Source organism: Panthera uncia, chromosome D1, assembly GCF_023721935.1.
Source record: "Panthera uncia isolate 11264 chromosome D1, Puncia_PCG_1.0, whole genome shotgun sequence".
NCBI lineage: Eukaryota > Metazoa > Chordata > Mammalia > Carnivora > Felidae > Panthera > Panthera uncia.
Window position 1 is genome coordinate 96589059 of NC_064808.1, and position 18263 is coordinate 96607321.

The 18263-nt window shown below is 46.4% G+C and overlaps 1 protein-coding gene across 1 annotated transcript in view; it reads left to right on the top strand.

Moving 5' to 3' along the window:
* Nucleotides 1-7065, top strand: part of LOC125929689 (Down syndrome cell adhesion molecule-like protein 1) — a 99297-nt gene extending 92232 nt beyond the window's left edge. Inside the window, exons 25-30 of the mRNA XM_049641106.1 lie at nucleotides 2063-2093; nucleotides 2222-2340; nucleotides 2623-2775; nucleotides 3409-3603; nucleotides 4232-4543; nucleotides 6026-7065. Coding sequence (XP_049497063.1) covers nucleotides 2063-2093; nucleotides 2222-2340; nucleotides 2623-2775; nucleotides 3409-3603; nucleotides 4232-4543; nucleotides 6026-6501 — 1286 coding nt within the window. The 3' untranslated portion in view covers nucleotides 6502-7065. The remainder of the gene's footprint in view (nucleotides 1-2062; nucleotides 2094-2221; nucleotides 2341-2622; nucleotides 2776-3408; nucleotides 3604-4231; nucleotides 4544-6025) is intronic.
* Nucleotides 7066-18263: the final 11198 nt, after the last annotated feature.

Below are 18263 nucleotides of genomic sequence, written 5' to 3' on the forward strand. Positions count from 1 at the left end.
TGACCTAACCAGGGCTGAATTTTAGAGGTGCACACTGGTAAAGCCATATTGGTTTAAATATGTAAACATTTCCATGTTAGGGGCACCTGGGTGGCTCAGTCGGTTAAGCATCCGACTTCAGCTCAGGTCACGATCTCGTGATTCGTGAGTTCGGGCCTCTTGTCGGGCTCTGTGCTGACATCTCAGAGCCTGGAGCCTGCTTCCGGTTCTGTGTCTCTCCCTCTCTCTCTGCCCCTCTCCTGCTTGTGCTCTATCTCTCTCTCTCTCTCTCTCTCTGTCTCTCAAAAATGAATAAATGTTAAAAAAAAAATAAAGAATAAACATTTCTATGTTGTTCCCTTCCACCCTGGATCTTCCTTCTCTCACACAGGATCCCTGCGATTCTTCTAGGAGCTGGCCACTAAAGCATAGACCTGCAGGTGGTCTCTAGGACCTTGCTCAGTTCTGACTGTGTTGCTTCCAGAATGTGTCTGATGTTAAATATTTTGAATATCACCCCTGTCCTAATACATGATACCATAGACTGGCATGAATGGGTCTGATTTACCTTGATTTCCCCAGGGCCTAGTACAGTGTCTGGGACCTAGTAGTTTCTTAACAGATGGTCATTCATTCATTCGGAAAACATTTATTGAATATCTGCTGTATTGTAGATACTTCCATACATTGGAGATATAAAGACGAATGAAAGAAGAGTCCATAGTCCTCATAGAGGACTCCTATGAGTCAAGTCCTCATAGAGTTTAGAGTCTAACATGAGAAGCCAGGGCACAACAGTAGTACAAAAGAGGGAATTACTAACACTGCCTTGTGTGTTTGGGAGTCAAGTGGATGGATGGATGGATGGATGGATGGATGGATGATTGGATGAATGGTTGAGTGATTAATTGGATGGTTGGATGGAACGATATATAGGTGGAAGGATGGCTGGATAGATGGTTAAATGAAAGGTTCAATGTATAGGTGGTTTAATGGATAGGTGGCTGTATAGATAGATGGAGGAGTAGATAGATGAACGATTCGATAGATGGAAAGATTAATGGTTGAATGGATTCATGTGTGGATCCATGGGTAGGTGGATGGATGGATGTATATTTGAATGGATGGATAATAGATGAATGATTAGGTAGATGGATAGATAGTTGAATGGATGTTTGGATGGCTGGAGGATGGATAGATGGATGGATAGATAGATGGATGATAAGATGGACAGATGATTGTATGACTTTATGGATGTATGGATAGGTGATTGGATGAATGGTTGAGTAGATGAATGGATAATTGAATGGATGGATGGATGGATGGTTGAACGAGTGGATTGTTGAATGGGTAGATGATAGATGAATGACTGGATGGGTGGGTGGAGAAATGAATAGATTGATAGGTAAATGGATCAATGGTGGATGGATGGATGGATGGATGGATGGGTGGGTGAGTAGATGGTTGGATATATACATGGAGCTAGATTCATTCTGACAGATTAGTTTCATGATTCTCATTCTCCTCAGAGGTCTAATGAATTAACTAGGCCCTTTGCTTCTCTCACTCTTTTTTTTTTTTTTTTTTTTTTTTTGTCAATTCATCCATGGACTTCTTGGGGACAGGTGCCCAAGAGGAAGAAATGAAGTCTCTTGGTTGATAGTCATTTAGGGATGCCCACTGACCACCTCAACTTCACTCTCTTCTCTTCTCAGCAGACAACTGAGGATGGACCCTCCACTGGTACCCATTCCCAGCCTGCTATGTTGTCTTGTTTAATTAGAGTCGATTCAAGAAACAGATGGAACAGTTTACATACCCTCTCCTTTGGGAAGGACCTCCATATTAGATAAAAATCTGAGGAAAGGAAAACAGACCTGAGCCAAACCTCACACCAGGAGCAGTCAGACCTTATTGTGTTTTAGACCATTTTGGAAGCCCTTTCACTTCTCCCTCTTCTTCCCAGGAGACCAGCTCTGGTCCCATTTTAGGGAACTCCCCTACCTCTTCCCCCATGCCTCTGCCAGTTTTCATCCTGCTCAGACTCTATTCTCACCGAGCCCCTCTCTCTACTCTTTTGCAGATGCAAAGAGCTTGGCAGAAATGTTGATAAGGTAGGTGTCACATGGCTGCTTCCTCCCCTGCAGAGGACAGGCTTCTAAGACCCCACTGTCCTGCTAAACCCTCTCCTCCAGCCCCTCATGGCTGCTGAGTCACCCACCACTGGCCCTTCTCCCCACAGCAAGAACAACCGAAGTTTTGACACCCCTGTGAAGGGGCCTCCCCAAGGCCCGCGGCTACACATTGACATCCCCAGGGTCCAGCTGCTCATCGAGGACAAGGAGGGCATCAAGCAGCTGGGTGAGTGACAAGAGCCACAGGCTCTCTGTCCCGCTCTCCCCCAGGCCACAACCCACAAAGGGCAGCCACCAGCCCTCCCAACAGTGCCCAGAGCTCTAGCAGCAGCCCCACCAACAACTCAGCAACCTCAGAACTCACTGAAGCTTCTCTCAAGGGCTAAGTTTCCTCCTCTGGCCGAAAGAATTATTCTGTCCTTTCTGGGTCTCAACGTGGGATAAAGACAAAAAGACATTCGCAACATCCAAAGAGAAGGACTCCTACTCATTGTCCTTCTTCCCCCAGGAGATGACAAAGCCACCATTCCTGTGACGGATGCTGAGTTCAGCCAAGCTGTCAACCCGCAGAGTTTCTGCACTGGTGTCTCCTTGCACCACCCAGCCCTCATCCAGAGCACGGGACCCCTCATCGACATGTCTGACATCCGGCCAGGCACCAGTATGCCTTATCCCCAGGGAGACAGACCTCTTCCCACACAGGGTGTCTTGGGCACAGCATGGGGCATGGGCAATAAAAAAAAAAAAAAAAAAAAAAAAAAAGGTGGGAGAGGAACAGCATGGAAGAATGCAAAGAGCATTGGAGTTAGAGTCTACAGACCTTGACTGAAGACTTACTTAGCTGTGACCTTGGGTATATTGCTAACTTTGTCTCTCTGGGCCTCCATTGCCTTACCTAGACATTTGAGGGTTGGGTGTTCTTGCTCTCCAAGGGCCTTCTGCCTCTAGCACTGCAGCTCTGGACATCAGGATAGAACACATCAAGGGCTATAGGGAATGAGTGCACAGGAGGCAGCAGGAGAGGAGGCGACATTCTTCCCCCCGCGGAAGGAAAAGATGGGGTGGGTGGGGAGGACCAGGATGCCACCCACTGCCCCCACACCTCACCACCGTAGCTCTGTTCCTCCGGGGCCAGCTATGTGGTTGGGAAAGGCAGCATGCTCAGCCTCCCCACGGGAGCTTCTGTGGCTGCTTATGCCTCTTCCCTGGCTCTGCACTGCCCTTCTGGTAAGTGCCAGCTGCCCAGGCCTCAGTGCCCTCAGCGGACGTCCTAGCCATCGCTTCCTGTTTGCAGATCCAGTGTCCAGGAAGAACGTCAAGTCAGCCCACAGCACCCGGAACCGGTACTCAAGCCAGTGGACGCTGACCAAGTGCCAGGCCTCCACGCCTGCCCGCACCCTCACCTCTGACTGGCGCACCGTGGGATCCCAGCATGGTGTCACTGTCACTGAGAGTGACAGCTACAGTGCCAGCCTCTCCCAGGACACAGGTGAGCCCAGGGCCCTGCCCGCGTCTTGCTCTCTGTTCTTCACTTCCCCTACCTTCCAGCTCCCCCTTCCGTTTTCCCAGCCTCTACCCACCAGCTCATGGGGGCCAAGACACAAGTCCGCTTCATTGCCAGCTGGCCACTGACTTACTGTGTGGCTGGCGCAAAAACACTTGACCTCGCTGAGCTCTGCTTAGTCAAGGATTTCACTTTGCTATCCCAGAAGATGTCAGAGAAAATGGTATGTGTGATGTTTGTTGAAGAAAGAGCGGAGTGTTCCAGGGGGTGGGTGCTTATTTTCAAGAATGGAAGACATTCTGCCCTTTATTCACCGAAGACCCCACTTCGGCCACCACTGCCACCTTCCCAGGGGGCAATCAGGGTCCTCAGAGATGACCACTGGGGTCAAGGGTAGGGGCACTGCTCAGTCTGGTCTCGTTTTTGTTTTTATTTTTATTTTTTAATGTTTATTTTTGAGAGAGAGAGAGAGAGACAGAGCGTGAGCAGGGGAGGGGCAGAGAGAGGGAGACACAGAATCCAAAGTGAGCTCTGGTCTCATTGGTAAATGAGACCCTTCTCCCCATGACCCGCCCCCCATTTCTTCTTACCTCCACGCTCTCCGTCTCCCCAGACAAAGGACGGAACAGCATGGTGTCCACCGAGAGTGCCTCGTCCACGTACGAAGAGCTGGCTCGGGCCTACGAGCACGCCAAGCTGGAAGAGCAGCTTCAGCACGCCAAGTTCGAGATCACCGAGTGCTTCATCTCCGACAGCTCCTCCGACCAGATGACCACAGGCACCAACGAGAACGCGGACAGCATGACGTCCATGAGCACGCCCTCAGAGCCCGGCATTTGCCGCTTTACCGCCTCCCCGCCCAAGCCCCAGGATGCCGACCGAGGCAAGAACGTGGCTGTGCCCATCCCGCACCGGGCCAACAAGAGTGAGTGCTCGGCCCCCCTCCCCTGCTGGGTCCCCTGCCCTGCCACCATGTGGGGCCGGCCCGCCTGGGCAGGGCTCCTTGGCGGCGTGGGCAGCGCAAAGCAAGTACTCGGGAGAGTCCAGGTCAGGGTCCCTATCCTGGCTCAGCCGCTTAATACCTCCGTGGCCTTGGGAAGTCACTGAGCCTCTCTGGCCTTCCTTTTCTCGTTTGTAAAATGCAAGTGACAGCATATACTCTGCGTTGTCGTAGCGGACACCGGAAGTTCTGGATGTGCCCGACGCAGGGCAGGTTCTCAGGACGTAGTGATCCTCCCCTTACCCCGAGGCTGTGCCAGCGTGGGGACACGGCTGCCCAACGGCCGTGGGTCTCAGTGCCTTTCAGATCAATCCAGACGCGAAGGAACAATCCTGGCAGCTCAGCCCATGGTGGCCAAACCTCAATGGTGGACAGTGACCTAGCCTGACTGGGAACTGTCTGACCCAGGGGCCTGGCCAGAGCATACGCCCTTCGGGGTTGGTGGGACAGCTGTAGGATAACCGGAGGGGGGTCCATCAACGGGCACTGGACCACACTATACTGTGCAAATCATGCACAGTCTGGTCTGCTCGCTACTGGCCTTGCTCAGTGGCCATGCTGATCGGGGCCCTCGGGACCATCTAGAGAAGAGCCCAGGGTAACGAAGTACAAAGGCTTTGGAGATTCGCAGCCCTGAATGACACCCCTACCCCTTCTAGCTGGGAGAATCGGGGCAGATCACTTAACCTCTCTGAACCTCAGTTTCCTCATTTGCAAAATGTGGGCAGGTATTAACCTATATCCAGGGGGCTACAGGGACTAAATGAGATCATGTAAGGAAAGTTCCTGGGACATTCACAGGACAGAGGCACATTTACAGGTGAGGATGCTTATTGAGCCGAGGGATCAGGGTGCAGGGGTCCCGGAAGCGTGTCATACGGAGGTGGTTTGAGAAATCAGGAAGATCCCACCTGTGAGAAAGGAGAGGGGCAAGGACACGTAGCTAACTTCAGACCTCTGGATGGCAGCCGTGGGAAAGGTGGAGGTGTGGGGGCGCTTGCTATGTGGCAGAATATGTGGCGGAAGGCAGAATCAGGCTCAGCGTGGGGAGTCGTGGTTTTCAGAAATGAGCTCTCCCCCAGCTGAAGCTGAGCAGCGTATATCGGCCATTTAGCAACAAGTATCAATTTATTGAGCAACTACTACATGTGCTAGCCACGGTAACTGAAGCACTTTCCGTATTTGATCTCATTCACTACTGACGGTAATCCTATAGGGAAGTGCGATTGTCCACATCTCACCGATAAGGAAACCGAGGCTCAGAGAGGTCAAGTAACTGACGATTGCCTGGCTTGTGGAGGGACTCCCAGGTCAGATCGGGGGAAAGACTGGGGGGTAGGGGGTGGCACGAGCAAGCTGGCTCCCAGAGGCCTCTGCCTCCAACCTTTTCTGGCTCTGTGATTTCAGGTGACTACTGTAACCTGCCCCTGTATGCCAAGTCGGAGGCCTTCTTTCGAAAGGCAGATGGGCGCGAGCCCTGTCCCGTGGTCCCACCCCGAGAGGCTTCCATCCGGAACCTGGCTCGAACCTACCACACCCAGGCTCGCCACCTGACCTTGGACCCTGCCAGCAAGCCCTTGGGCCTCCCGCACCCAGGGGCCCCTGCTGCCGCCTCCACAGCCACTTTACCTCAGAGGACCCTGGCCATGCCAGCACCCCCAGCCGGCACGGCCCCCCCAGCTCCCGGCCCCACCCCTGCCGAGCCCCCCGCGGCCCCCAGTGCCGCCCCTCCGGCCCCCAGCACCGAGCCTCCGCGGGCCGGGGGCCCACACACCAAAATGGGGGGCTCCAGGGACTCACTTCTCGAGATGAGCACATCGGGGGTAGGGAGATCCCAGAAGCAGGGGGCAGGGGCCTACTCGAAATCCTATACCCTGGTGTAGGGGCACGGTGAGAAAAGCGGCCCCACGCTCGGACCTGTCTGCACCTCCAGCCCTCACACACCAACTTGGCTGTTTTCCTGCATTATTTATATTAAACTGACAGACAGAAACCAACCGACAACGAAAAGAAAACCCCCTGAGTCATGAACGCTTGTACATAGAACTCTTTTGTACAAATGAAACTATTTTCTTCTTCTCCATGAAGCCAGGGCACAAAGAATTTAACAGTACAAATCAACCCCTCCAACCCCACAAAATATGCGTGGAGAGATCTATATACATATATAGGGAGATGGGAACGTGTCGACAAGCTATGTATCTATATATTTCTCTCCCCTTATTTTGAGACAGAGGCACAAAGACTCAGCAATTTTTCCCTCCTACTCACTCAACCCTCCTTTCAATCTAGGCGGTTTTGACAAAGACCAAACTCCCAACTCAGAGACACTGCATGCGATTTTACTGTTCCAAGAAAACCAGGACTTGCTTCAATTTGCAGATGCTTATGTGTTAATACCTTTTTCTATGAAAAAAAACCCAGCGCCGTGTGCAATAAAGGTTATGTTTCTACGTGGTAGCTTTTTTCCCATCTGGCAAGGGCCAGTGGGGAGGGGGGGGAGAAAGGAAAGGCCCCTATGCCTAGCTGGCTCTCATGGGGAGACTGTGAGAAGCACGGGTTTTAGCTCAGCAGGTTAAACTTTTTAAAAGGCTTTTAATTAGCCCGGGTGCATTCTTGAGCACCTGTTCTGTTCTCAGATCTGGGCCGGCCCCTAAAGGGGGCCAGCGGTGTGGCTTTGAGCACGCTCCTAAACCCCTCCGGGCCAGTTTCCTTATCTATAAAATGAGGCAACCTTGCTGAGAGCTTGGGGAGCTTGGAATGGGGGGTGGGGAGGCTAAGTGCTGGCTTCTCTCCTCCAGGAGAACATGACCGTGCCCAGGGAAGTAAAGCTAGGCAAACCACAAGTGCTCACTTAAGTCATATAAGAGGTGCCTATAAACTGGGAGGGGGAGGAAGAGATTCTATGTATCCTGGGGGTTGGGACAGAGCCGGAAGTTCTAGGCTGTTAAGGCAAAGTGAGGCCAAGGAGAAGGAGTGAGGCCATCAGAGTTTGGAGAGGTGAAAGGGGCTCATGGAGGAGGGAAATGGAACTCCACCAAAGAGGACGGGCCAGCAGGCATGCCGGGGACCTTGCCTGGTTTTGGAGGAGTTGGCATCAGGTTGCCAGGTGGAAGGGAACCGGGGCACAGGCAGATGTGCCGAGGGTCCTTATCTGCTGAAAGGACGTGTGGGCGGAGCCTCCAAGGACGTTCAGGTTTGAGTAGGCCAAGGAGACGGAAAGACCGCAGGTGGCCATTTCCCTCCTCCCTCCAGCACGGCCAGGAACCCCTGGGTGAAAAGACAGTGCACCTAAGAAGCACATAGGGGGTTCAGTGCCCCCAAGTGAAGGCTGAGCTCTGGATCGGGAATCTGGAAGGAAGGTGAGTCTCTGAGACCTGCCGTACCCCCGGAAGCTGAGAGGAGGGACTGGGAAGGGGCCCAGAGGGCTGGAGAAGAACCGAGGGCTTTGTGCAGGATGCAGGTGAGCTGTCCCTGCCCGTCTGGGCCACAGCAAGACCCTGCCTGGGATGCATGACCTTTAATGGAAGCCCTTTCCAAAAAGCGACTCCTTCCTCAAACACTCCGTGAGCACCCAGGGAGTGTGGGATACAGAGGAGCTGTCCCTGTGAGTGTCCCCGGTACAAGGTAAGGGGGTAGGCACCATGACAGGGGCGGGGGCAGAGGCCTTGTTCTCCGTGGTGACTCCTAGGCCCAGGGGAAACTCCATTTCAGCCCCCACGCCGAGGACCCAACCAAGAGAACCAGCCAACAGCAATAATGAGAATAATGCGAAGGGCCTGCATTCCAGACACCGGCTGATAGCCCAGCTTCACTCCTTCAGTAGCCAGGCAGGACGCCTCCCGTGGCTGCGTGCGCCATCTGCAGGTCACCTCCCGAACTGCAAGCACAGTGATCCAGCCTGGGAGTTCTAGATGGGGGCTGAGAGCCCCCATTCTGCGCCCCGCCCCCACCTGCGCTGGACACTGGGGAAACACGAACCGGACCCAACCCGGACCAGCATGAGGGAATGAACAAATCTAGAGTAGAATAGAGGCACCTGCTTAAGGTTGCAGAGGGAAACCCTGTCGTGACCGTACATTACCGAGCTCTCCACCATGTGCCAGGTATTGGGCAGAACGCTTTCCTCGTGTCGGCCCATGTGACCTCAATGCAGTTTTGGGAGGCAGGTGTCACAGTCTCCGTCTGACTGGTGACAAGCTGGGGTGTGGGGACTTAAGTAACTCATCCAAGGTCAGAGGGGCAGGAAAAGGTGCACTTAGATCCGAGGCCCAGGGTGTCTGATTCCTTAACCATAGAGCCACACTGCCCGGGGTTGTGCTCACTCAGAGGCTGAGCTGCAGTTCTGTCCCCAGGATGTTGCAGGCGGGGCGTCTGCCAGGACGAGGGAGACCAGCTGGACTGACTGTCCGGAAGGCGGTCAGTGTGGAGCCGTGAGTGACTGACTCCGAGAGGTGAGCCAACATGCCGGGGCTGGATGGAACGGGGAGCCTGATGTACCTCATTCTGTCGCGAGGCGGTGATAGGGAGGGAGGGACGGACTGAGCTCTGGGGGGCCGCGGTGGGCCAGGCAGGATGAGACGGATTTGGAGAGGCAACAGAGCATCAAAGGTGAACGAGCCAGTTTCACTTGTGGTCAAGCTAGCTCTGGATCCTTAACTCTCAAACACAAGGGGCAGAAATTCAAACAGACTTGTGCAGAATCCACAGTGTTGTGTGCTGATCATCTCTGGCCTCGGTATGTCCTTTAGGTAAACTGCAGACCCACCTGTCTGAAATGTCCCCGGAAGCGAGTTCCAAAGTCAGCCAAACCCCCAGTTAGTTACCACGAAACTGTCTGGAGTCATCATCCCACACACTTCCTTGCTCCTTTCCAGACCTCCACTCTGTCCACCACAGATGAGGCCACTGTCTGTCTCTAGAGCACTGGTAGTCAAAGCACAGGCCACAGACACGCAGCGTCAGCATCGCCCAGGACCTTGCTAGAAAGGGACGTTCTTAGGCCTCACTCCAGACCCACTGGATCAGAATCTGTAGTTTAACAGACTCCCCAGAGGACTCACGTGCACCCTAGAGCATTGGAAGGATTCAGAGAGACCTCTCTCCTGCTCTCTCCTGGCAACAATCAGAGAGAGCTAGAGTAGTGGGGCTCAAACCTAGTTAAGCATCAGATTCACCTGAAGAGCTTGTTCAATCCCAGCTGAATCACAATTTGTGGGCCTGGACTCCAGGCATTTGTATTTGTGTGTGTGTGTGTGTGTGTGTGTGTGTGTATGATAAGAGAGCCACAGGGAAATTTACCATTTTAACCATTTTTAAGTTGACAGTTCAGTGGCGTTAAGAACATTCACTTTGTGCCACCATCGCCACTATCCATTTCCAGAACTTTGCCAGGTCTGCAAACAAAAACTCTATATTCATTAAACGCCCACACTCCCTTCCTCCCAGCCCTGGCAACCACCATTCTACTTTCTGTCTCTGTTAAGTTGACTACTCCATGATCACTCATAGGGTCTTTGTCCTTTCTATTGGCTTCTTTCACTTAGTATGTTTGCAAGTATAATCCATGTTGTAGCCCGTATGAGAATTTTGTTCCTTTTTAAGGCTGAATGGTATTCCATTATAGGTATGTATAGACCACATTTTTAATCCCATTGCTTTAAAAAAAATTGTTTAATGTTTATGTATTCTTTCTTGAGAGTGAGAGAGACAGAGCTTGAGTGGGATAGGGGTGGGGTAGGGGGCAGAGAGGGAGACACAGAATCCGAAGCAGGCTCCAGGCTCTGAGCTGTCAGCACAGAGCCCGACGTGGGGCTCAGACTCAGGAACCGTGAGATCATGACCCGAGCCGAAGTCTGATGTTTAGCCAACCAAGCCACCCAGGTGCCCCTTAATCCCATTATTGATGGACCCTTGAGTTGTTTCCTTCGGCTATTATGAATACTAATGCATAAACATCAGTACGTAAGTTCCCGTTTGAATCCCTGTTTTCAAGTCTTTGGATATATAACTAGCAGTGCAATTTCTAAATCAAATGATAATTCTATGTTTAACATTTTTATGAAGAAAAATATTTTCATTGAGGTATAATTGACATATAACATTATACTGGTTTCAGGTGTACGATGTAATGATTTGGTATTTGTATACATTGCAATACGATCCCCACAATAAGTCTAGTTAATATCCTTCACGGTACATAGTTACAAGTGTTTGTTCTTCTAGTGAAAACTTTTAAGATTTACTCTCTCAGCAACTTTCAAATATGCCACAAAGTAGTTTTAGCTATAGTCCCCATGCATATTGCATCCCTGTTAACTATAACTGGTAGTTGTTTTTTTTTTTTCCTTTTGATCCCCTTCAGCCATTTCACCTACCCCAGACCACACCCCTGTCAACCTGTCAACCGCCAATCTGTTCTCTGTATCTACGAGCTTGGGTTTTTTTTTTTTTTGGTTAGAGTCCACATAGAAGTGAGGCCGTACAGTTTTTGTCTTTGACCAAGTTGGTTTAGCACACAATGCCGTCGAGATCTATCCAGGTTGTCACAAATGGCAAGATTTCACTCTGTTTTATGGCTGAGTAGTATTCCGTTGTATTCCAGTAGAATCCCATTGTGAATTGTACCACATCTTTATCCACTCATCCATCAGTGGACGCTTAGTTGTTTCCATATCTTGGCTATTGTAAATAATGCTACAACGAACATAAAGGCACATATAGCTTTCCAAATTAATGTCTTGGTCTTCTTTGAATAGATACCCAGAAGCAGAATTGCTAGATCACGTGGTAGTTCTATTTTTAACTTTTTGAGGAGCCTCCGTACTCTTTTCCAGAGTGGCTGCACAAATTTATATTCCTGCCAACAGTGCATAAGGGTTCCCTTTTCTCCAAATGCTTGCCAACACCTGTTTATCTTGTCTCTTTGGTAGCCATTCTGACAGGTGTGAGTTGATATCTCACTGTAGTTTTGATTTGTATTTCTCTGATGATGAGTGATGCTGAGCATCTTTTCATGTGTCTGTTGGCCATTTGTATACCTACTTTGGAAAAATGTCTATTCAGGTCCTCTGCCCATTTTTTAATTGGATTTTTTTTTTTTTTGCTATTGAGTTGTATGTGTTCTTCATGCATTTTGAATATTAGCCCCTTAGCAGATACATACTTGGCAAATATTTTCTCCTTTTCAGCACGTTGCCTCTTCATTTTGTTGACGATTTCTTTGCCTGTGCAAAAGCTTTTTAGTTTGGTGTAATCCCACTTATTTTTGTGTTTGGAGTCAGATCTAAAAACTCCTCACCAAGACCAACATCAAGAAGCTTAACCCCTTTGTTTCGTTCTAGGAGTTTTGTGGTTGCAGGTCTTATGTTCAAGTCTATCCATTTTGAGTTAACATTTGTGCAAGGTGTAAGATAGTGGTCTAGTTTCATTCTTTTGCATGTGGCTGTCTAGTTTTCCCAACATTTATTGAAAAGACTGTCTTGTCCCCATTTTATATTTATGTCTCCTTGTTGTGAGTTAATTGACCATATATGTGTGGGTTTATTTCTCAATTCTCTGTTCTGTCCCATTGATCTATGTGTCTCTTTTTATGCCAATACCATACCCTTTGGATGACTATAGCTTTGTAATATAGTTTGGAATCAGGGAGCATAATGCCTCTAGCTTTGTTCTTTCTCAAGATTGCTTTGGCTATTCCAGATCCTTTGTAGTTCAATTCCAATATTAGGATTCTTTGTTCTGTTTCTGTGAAAATGCCATTGGAATTTTGATTAGGATTACAATGAATCTATAGATGGCTCTGAGCAATAGGGACAGTTTAACAATATTAATTCTTGCAATCTATGAGTATGGAATACCTTGCTATTTATTTGTGTCCTTGTCAATTTCTTTCATCAGTGTTATAGTTTTCAGTGTACAGGTCTTTGATTTCCTTAGTTGAATTTATTCCTAGGTATTTTATTCTCTCTGATGTGGTTTTAAATGTGATTGCTTTCTTAATTTCTCTTTCTAGTATTAGTGTATAGAAACACAAAACATTTTCATATGTTGATTTTGTATTTTATCAAATTCACTGATTAGTTCTAACAATCTTATGGTAGAGTCTAGGGTTTTCTGTATATAATAACCAACCATCTGCCAAAGTGACAGTTTCACTTCTTCCATTACAATTTGGATGTCTTTTATTAGTTTTATTTTTTTGTTTTATTCCTATATAATAAACAGTGTTATATTAGTTTCAGATGTACAAGATAGTCATTCAACAATTCTATACCTTCCTCATTGCTCATCACAGCCACCAATTTGTTCTCTATAGTTGAGTCTGTTTTTTGGTTTGTCTCTTTTTTTTTTTTCTTTGTTCTTTGGGTTTTTTTTTTTCTTAAATTCCCAAGATGAATAAAATCATGGTATTTGTCTTTCTCTGACTGGCTTGTTTCACTTAGCATTATACTCTCTAGATTCATCCATGTCATTGCACAAGGCAGGATTTCATTCTTTTATATGGCTGAGTAATAGTCCATTCTATGTGTGTGAGTATGTGTGTGTGAGTGTGTATACTTCATTCATCCATCAGTGGACACTGTGTTTCTTCCATAATTTGGCGATTGTAAATAATGCTGCAATAGACATAAGCATGTATATCTCTTTTTAAATTAGTGTTTTCACCAATGAAATTACTGATCATATGATAATTCTATTTTTAACTTTTTGAGGAACCTCCATACTGTTTTCCACAGTGGCTGCACCAGTTTGCATTTCTAACAATAGTACACCAGAGTTCCTTTTTTCCACATCCTTGCCAATGTCTCTTGTTTTTTATTTTAGCCATTCTGACAGGGGTGAAGTGATATCCCCTTGTGGTTTTCATTTGTATTTCCCTGATGATGAGTGATGTTGAGCATCTTTTCATGTGTCTGTTGGCCATGTGCAAGTCCTCTTTGGAGAAATGTCTGTTCATGTCTTCTGCCCATTTTTAAATGGACTATTTGGGGTTTTGGTGTTGAGTTGTATAAGTTATTTATATATTTTGGATACTAACCTTTTATCATATGTGTCATTTGCAAATATCTTCTCCCATTCAGTAGGTTGTCTTTTAGTTCTGTTGATGGTTTCCTTTGCTGTGCAGAAGCTTCTTATTTTGATGGAGTCCCAATAGATTATTTTTGCTTTTCTTTCCCTTACCACAGGAGATAAATGTCAAAAAATGTTGCTATGGCCAATGTGAGAAAAATTACTGCCTGTGCTTGCTTATAGGAATTTTATGGTTTCAGGTCTCATGTTTAGGCCTTTAATCCATTTTGAGTTTGTTTTGTGTGTGGTGTAAGAAAGTGGTCCAGTTTCATTCTTTTGCATGTGGCTGTCCAGTTTCCCCAGCACCATTTATTGAAAAGACTGTCTTTTTCCCACTGTATATTCTTGCCACCTTGGTCGCAGATTAATTGACCATATAATCGTGGGTTTATTTCTGGGCTCTATTCTATTCCATTGATCTATGTGTCTTTTTTTGTGCAGGTACCATTCTGTTTTGATTACAACAGCTTTGTAGTATATCTTGATTTGTGGGATTATGACCCTCCAGTTTTGTTCTTTCAAGATTGCTTTGACTATTCAGGGTCTTTTTTGGTTCCATACAAAAGCTTTTATTTCTTCCCTAATTGCTCTGGCTAGGACTTCCAATACTATGTTGAGTAAAAGTGACAAGAGTGGACATCTTTGTCTTATTCCTGATCTTAGAGAAAAGGCTTCTGGGTTTTCATCATTGAGGATGATGTTAGATATGGGCTTGGCATAAAAAGCCTTTATTATATTGAGGTAAGTTCCTTCTATACCCACGTGGTTGAAATCTTTTTTCATAAATGGATTTTGATTTTTGTCAGATGTTTTTTTTTTTTTGCATCTGCTGAGATCATCATATGACTTTCAGCCTCTTGTTAATGTGCTGTAACACACTGGCTTTGTGAAAATATTGAACTATCGTTGCATCCTTGAAATAAATTGCACTTGACCATGGTATATGCTCCTTTTAACATATTGTTGAGGCGCCTGGGTGGCTCAGTCAGCTAAGTGTCCAACTTCAGCTCAGGTCATGATATCACAGCTTTTGAGTTCAAGCCCTGTATCAGGCACTGTGCCAATAGCTCAGAGCCTGGGGCCTGCTTCAGATTCTGTGTCTCCCTCTCTCTTTCTGCCCCTCTCCCTCTTTCTGTCTCTGTCTCTCTCTCTGTCTCTCTCTCTCTCTCTCAAATAAATACACATTAAAAAAAATTTAAAAAGAGTTAATGTATTGTTGAATTGGGTTTGCTAACATTTTGTTGAGGATTTTAGCATCTATGTTCATCAGTGATGTTAGTCTGTAATGTTCTTTTGTGGTGTCCTTGTTGGGTTTTGGAATCGGTAATGCTAGCCTTGTAAAATGAGTTTGGGGGTGTTTCTATTTTTTGGAACTGTTTGAAAAGGATTGGTATTCATTCTTCAAATATTTGGTAGAATTCACCAGAGAAGCCATCTGGTCCTGGACTATTGTTTTGCAGGGGAGGGTGGGGAGGAGGTTTTTGATTACTGATTAAATCTCCTTACTGAAAACCAGTCTATTCATATTTTCTTTTTCTTCATGATTTAGTCTTAGAAAGTTGTATGTTTCTAAGACTTTATCCATTTCTTACTGGTTGTTTACTTTGTAGATATAATTGCTCATAGCAGTCTGTTATGATCCTTTGCATTTCTTTGGTATCAGTGCCTCCTTTTTCATTTCTGATTTTATTTTTTGAGCCATCTTTTTTTTCTGGATGAGCCTAGTTCAAAGTATGTCAATTATATCTTCTCAAAGAGCCAGTTCTTAGTTTGACTGATCTTTTCTGTTGTCTTTATTTCATTTATTTTTCACTCCAACATTTGTTATTTTCTTCCTTCTACTAACTGGGCTTCATTTGTTCTTATTTCTTTAGTTCCTTGAGTGTAAAGTTAGGATGTTTCAGGTTTTTCTTGTTTCTTAAGGTAGGCATGTATCACTGTGAACTTGAGATAGGCATGTATCATTATGATCTGCATCCCATAAATTTTAGTATGTTGTATTTCCATTTTCATTTGTCTTGATTTTTTTAAATTTACTTACCAATTGTTTAATCTCCACATATTTGTGATTCTCTTCATGAAACTGATTTCTAGTTTCATATCATTGTGGTTGGAAAAGCTGCTTGATATGACTTCAGTCTTAAACTTATTAAGACTTGTTTTGTGGCCTAACATATGATCTATCCTGTAGAATATTCCATGTGCACTTGAGAAGAATGCTTATTCTGCTGCTTTTAGATGGAATGTTCTGTTTATACCTGTTAAGCTCTTCCTGTCTAATATGTTGTTTAAGGTGGATGTTTCCTTATTGATTTTCTGTCTGGATGATCTATCCATTGATGTGAGGTATTAAAGTCCCCCACTATTACTGTATTGCTGTCTATTTCTTTCAGGTCTGTTAATATTTGCTTTACGTATTTAGGTGCAACTATGTTTGGTGCATAAATATGCTAGTACAAAGGTTAAAAGACAAATGTAGCAAAAATAACTGTAGCTGCAAAAATTAGTTAAAGGATACACAAGATAAAAATGTAAAATATGGGGGCACCTGGCTAACTCAGTCGGTAGAACATGCAACTCTTGAACTCTGGGTCATGAGTTCAAGCCCCATATTGGGCATGGAGCCTACTTTTAAAAAATGTAAAATGTGACATCAAAAACATAAAATGTGGGTGGGGATAGAGTAAAAATGTATAGAACGCATTCAAACTTATCAATTTAAAATAGTTATAAACAGGGGCGCCTGGGTGGCGCAGTTGGTTAAGCGTCCGACTTCAGCCAGGTCACGATCTCGCGGTCCGTGAGTTCGAGCCCCGCGTCAGGCTCTGGGCTGATGGCTCGGAGCCTGGAGCCTGTTTCCGATTCTGTGTCTCCCTCTCTCTCTGCCCCTCCCCCGTTCATGCTCTGTCTCTCTCTGTCCCAAAAATAAATAAAAAACGTTAAAAAAAATAAATAAAATAAAAAAATAAAATAGTTATAAATATAGGTTGTTATATGTAAGCCTTATGGTAACAATAAAACCAAAAACTTACAGCAGATACACAGAAGACAACTGGAATAAAATCTAAGCATACAACTAAAGAAGTCATCAAACCGCAAAGGAAGAGCGCAAAAGAAGTAGAAAGGAGCAGAGAAGAACTACAGCAAAGCCAGAAAACAATGAACAAAATGACTTTAAGTACATACGTATTAATAATTGCTTTTGATGTAAGTGGACTAAATTCTCCAAAAGACAGAGCAGCTAAGTAGATGAAACAAACGAAACAAACAAACAACCACGAGACAAGACCCATTTATATGCCTCCCAAAAGTGACTCACTTCAGATGTCAGGGCACACACAGACGAGAAGTGAAGGGATGAATAAAGATGTTCCATGCAAATGAAAACGAAAAGAAAGCTGGGATAGCTATACTTATACCAGACAAAACAGACTTTAACACAGACTATAATGAGGCAAGGGCATTACATAATGATAAAAGGGTCAATCCAACAGAAGGATATAACTTAGGTTTAACTTTCTGAGGGACTACCAAAGTGTTTTCTACTAGGCATCTGTATTTTTAACAAGCAAAATGCTACTGAAGCCTTTGTTCACCCACCAGATAGCTGAAGCTCTGCCTGTGACCTGCCATTGAGCTAAGCACTGGGGATGCAAAGGATGTCCTTGAGCTCAAGGGGCTCATTACCTGGTGTGTGTGCAAATTGGCAGAGCCTGAGGAGGGAGGTCCGTGGTAAAGGGATATGTCAGGGACGGCTAGCTGTCTGCCAGTGCCTCATGCTCCCCCTCCCCAGTGCAATTGTTCCCAGGAAGCATCTGCCCTGACAATGACTACAGTTCCTAGCTCCTTGACTTGTAGATAGGGCCCTAAGACCAAGTTCCCACTTGGAATGTGGTAGAAGTGAGGCATGCTACTTTCAGGCCTGGCTTACAAAATCTCCTTGACCACCCTCCTCTCTAACTGCCTGTCCGTGCCCAAGGTGAGTTTGGAAGTCACTGACCAAAGATGTCAGTGCTTCTGTTAGCCTGGGTTCTTGTACATCTGTGCAGATCAGAGGCCCCTCTACCCCACTGATGTCAACTGCATTTTACCTGAGCAAGAAATAAGCGTGTAATGAATTAGACAACTGAGATTTGGAAGTTTGTCTTAACAGCTAGCATCATCTTGCCTTATGTAGGAGATGAGGGGGAAACTGGCTCCCCATGGAAATCCTCCCTCCATCACCTAGGTCCAGGGTAAACCTCCCACCCATGCCACCTTCCCTTCCCCCGTATCTGTATAAGCAAAAGGTTGGGGAACAGCAGCTGATGAGTTCACAAAGGGGGAGGACAGTTGTGTGAACAGGACAGAAGGCTAGGAGGACCAATCAGGGCTCTGTCCTTCCTCCTAGAATTCACTTCTTCTGGGCAGTGGAAGCAATGCTCTTAGGCAGAAGGGGGAACAGCTGCTGGCTGTGTGTTCATTACGCTAGAGGTTGTCCACATTTGGTTGTAGTGTCTACAAGAATCAGAGAATCCCAGGAGTCAAAGCCTTCAGGGTCCCCTAGTCCAGGCTCCCATCCTGATTTTGAATC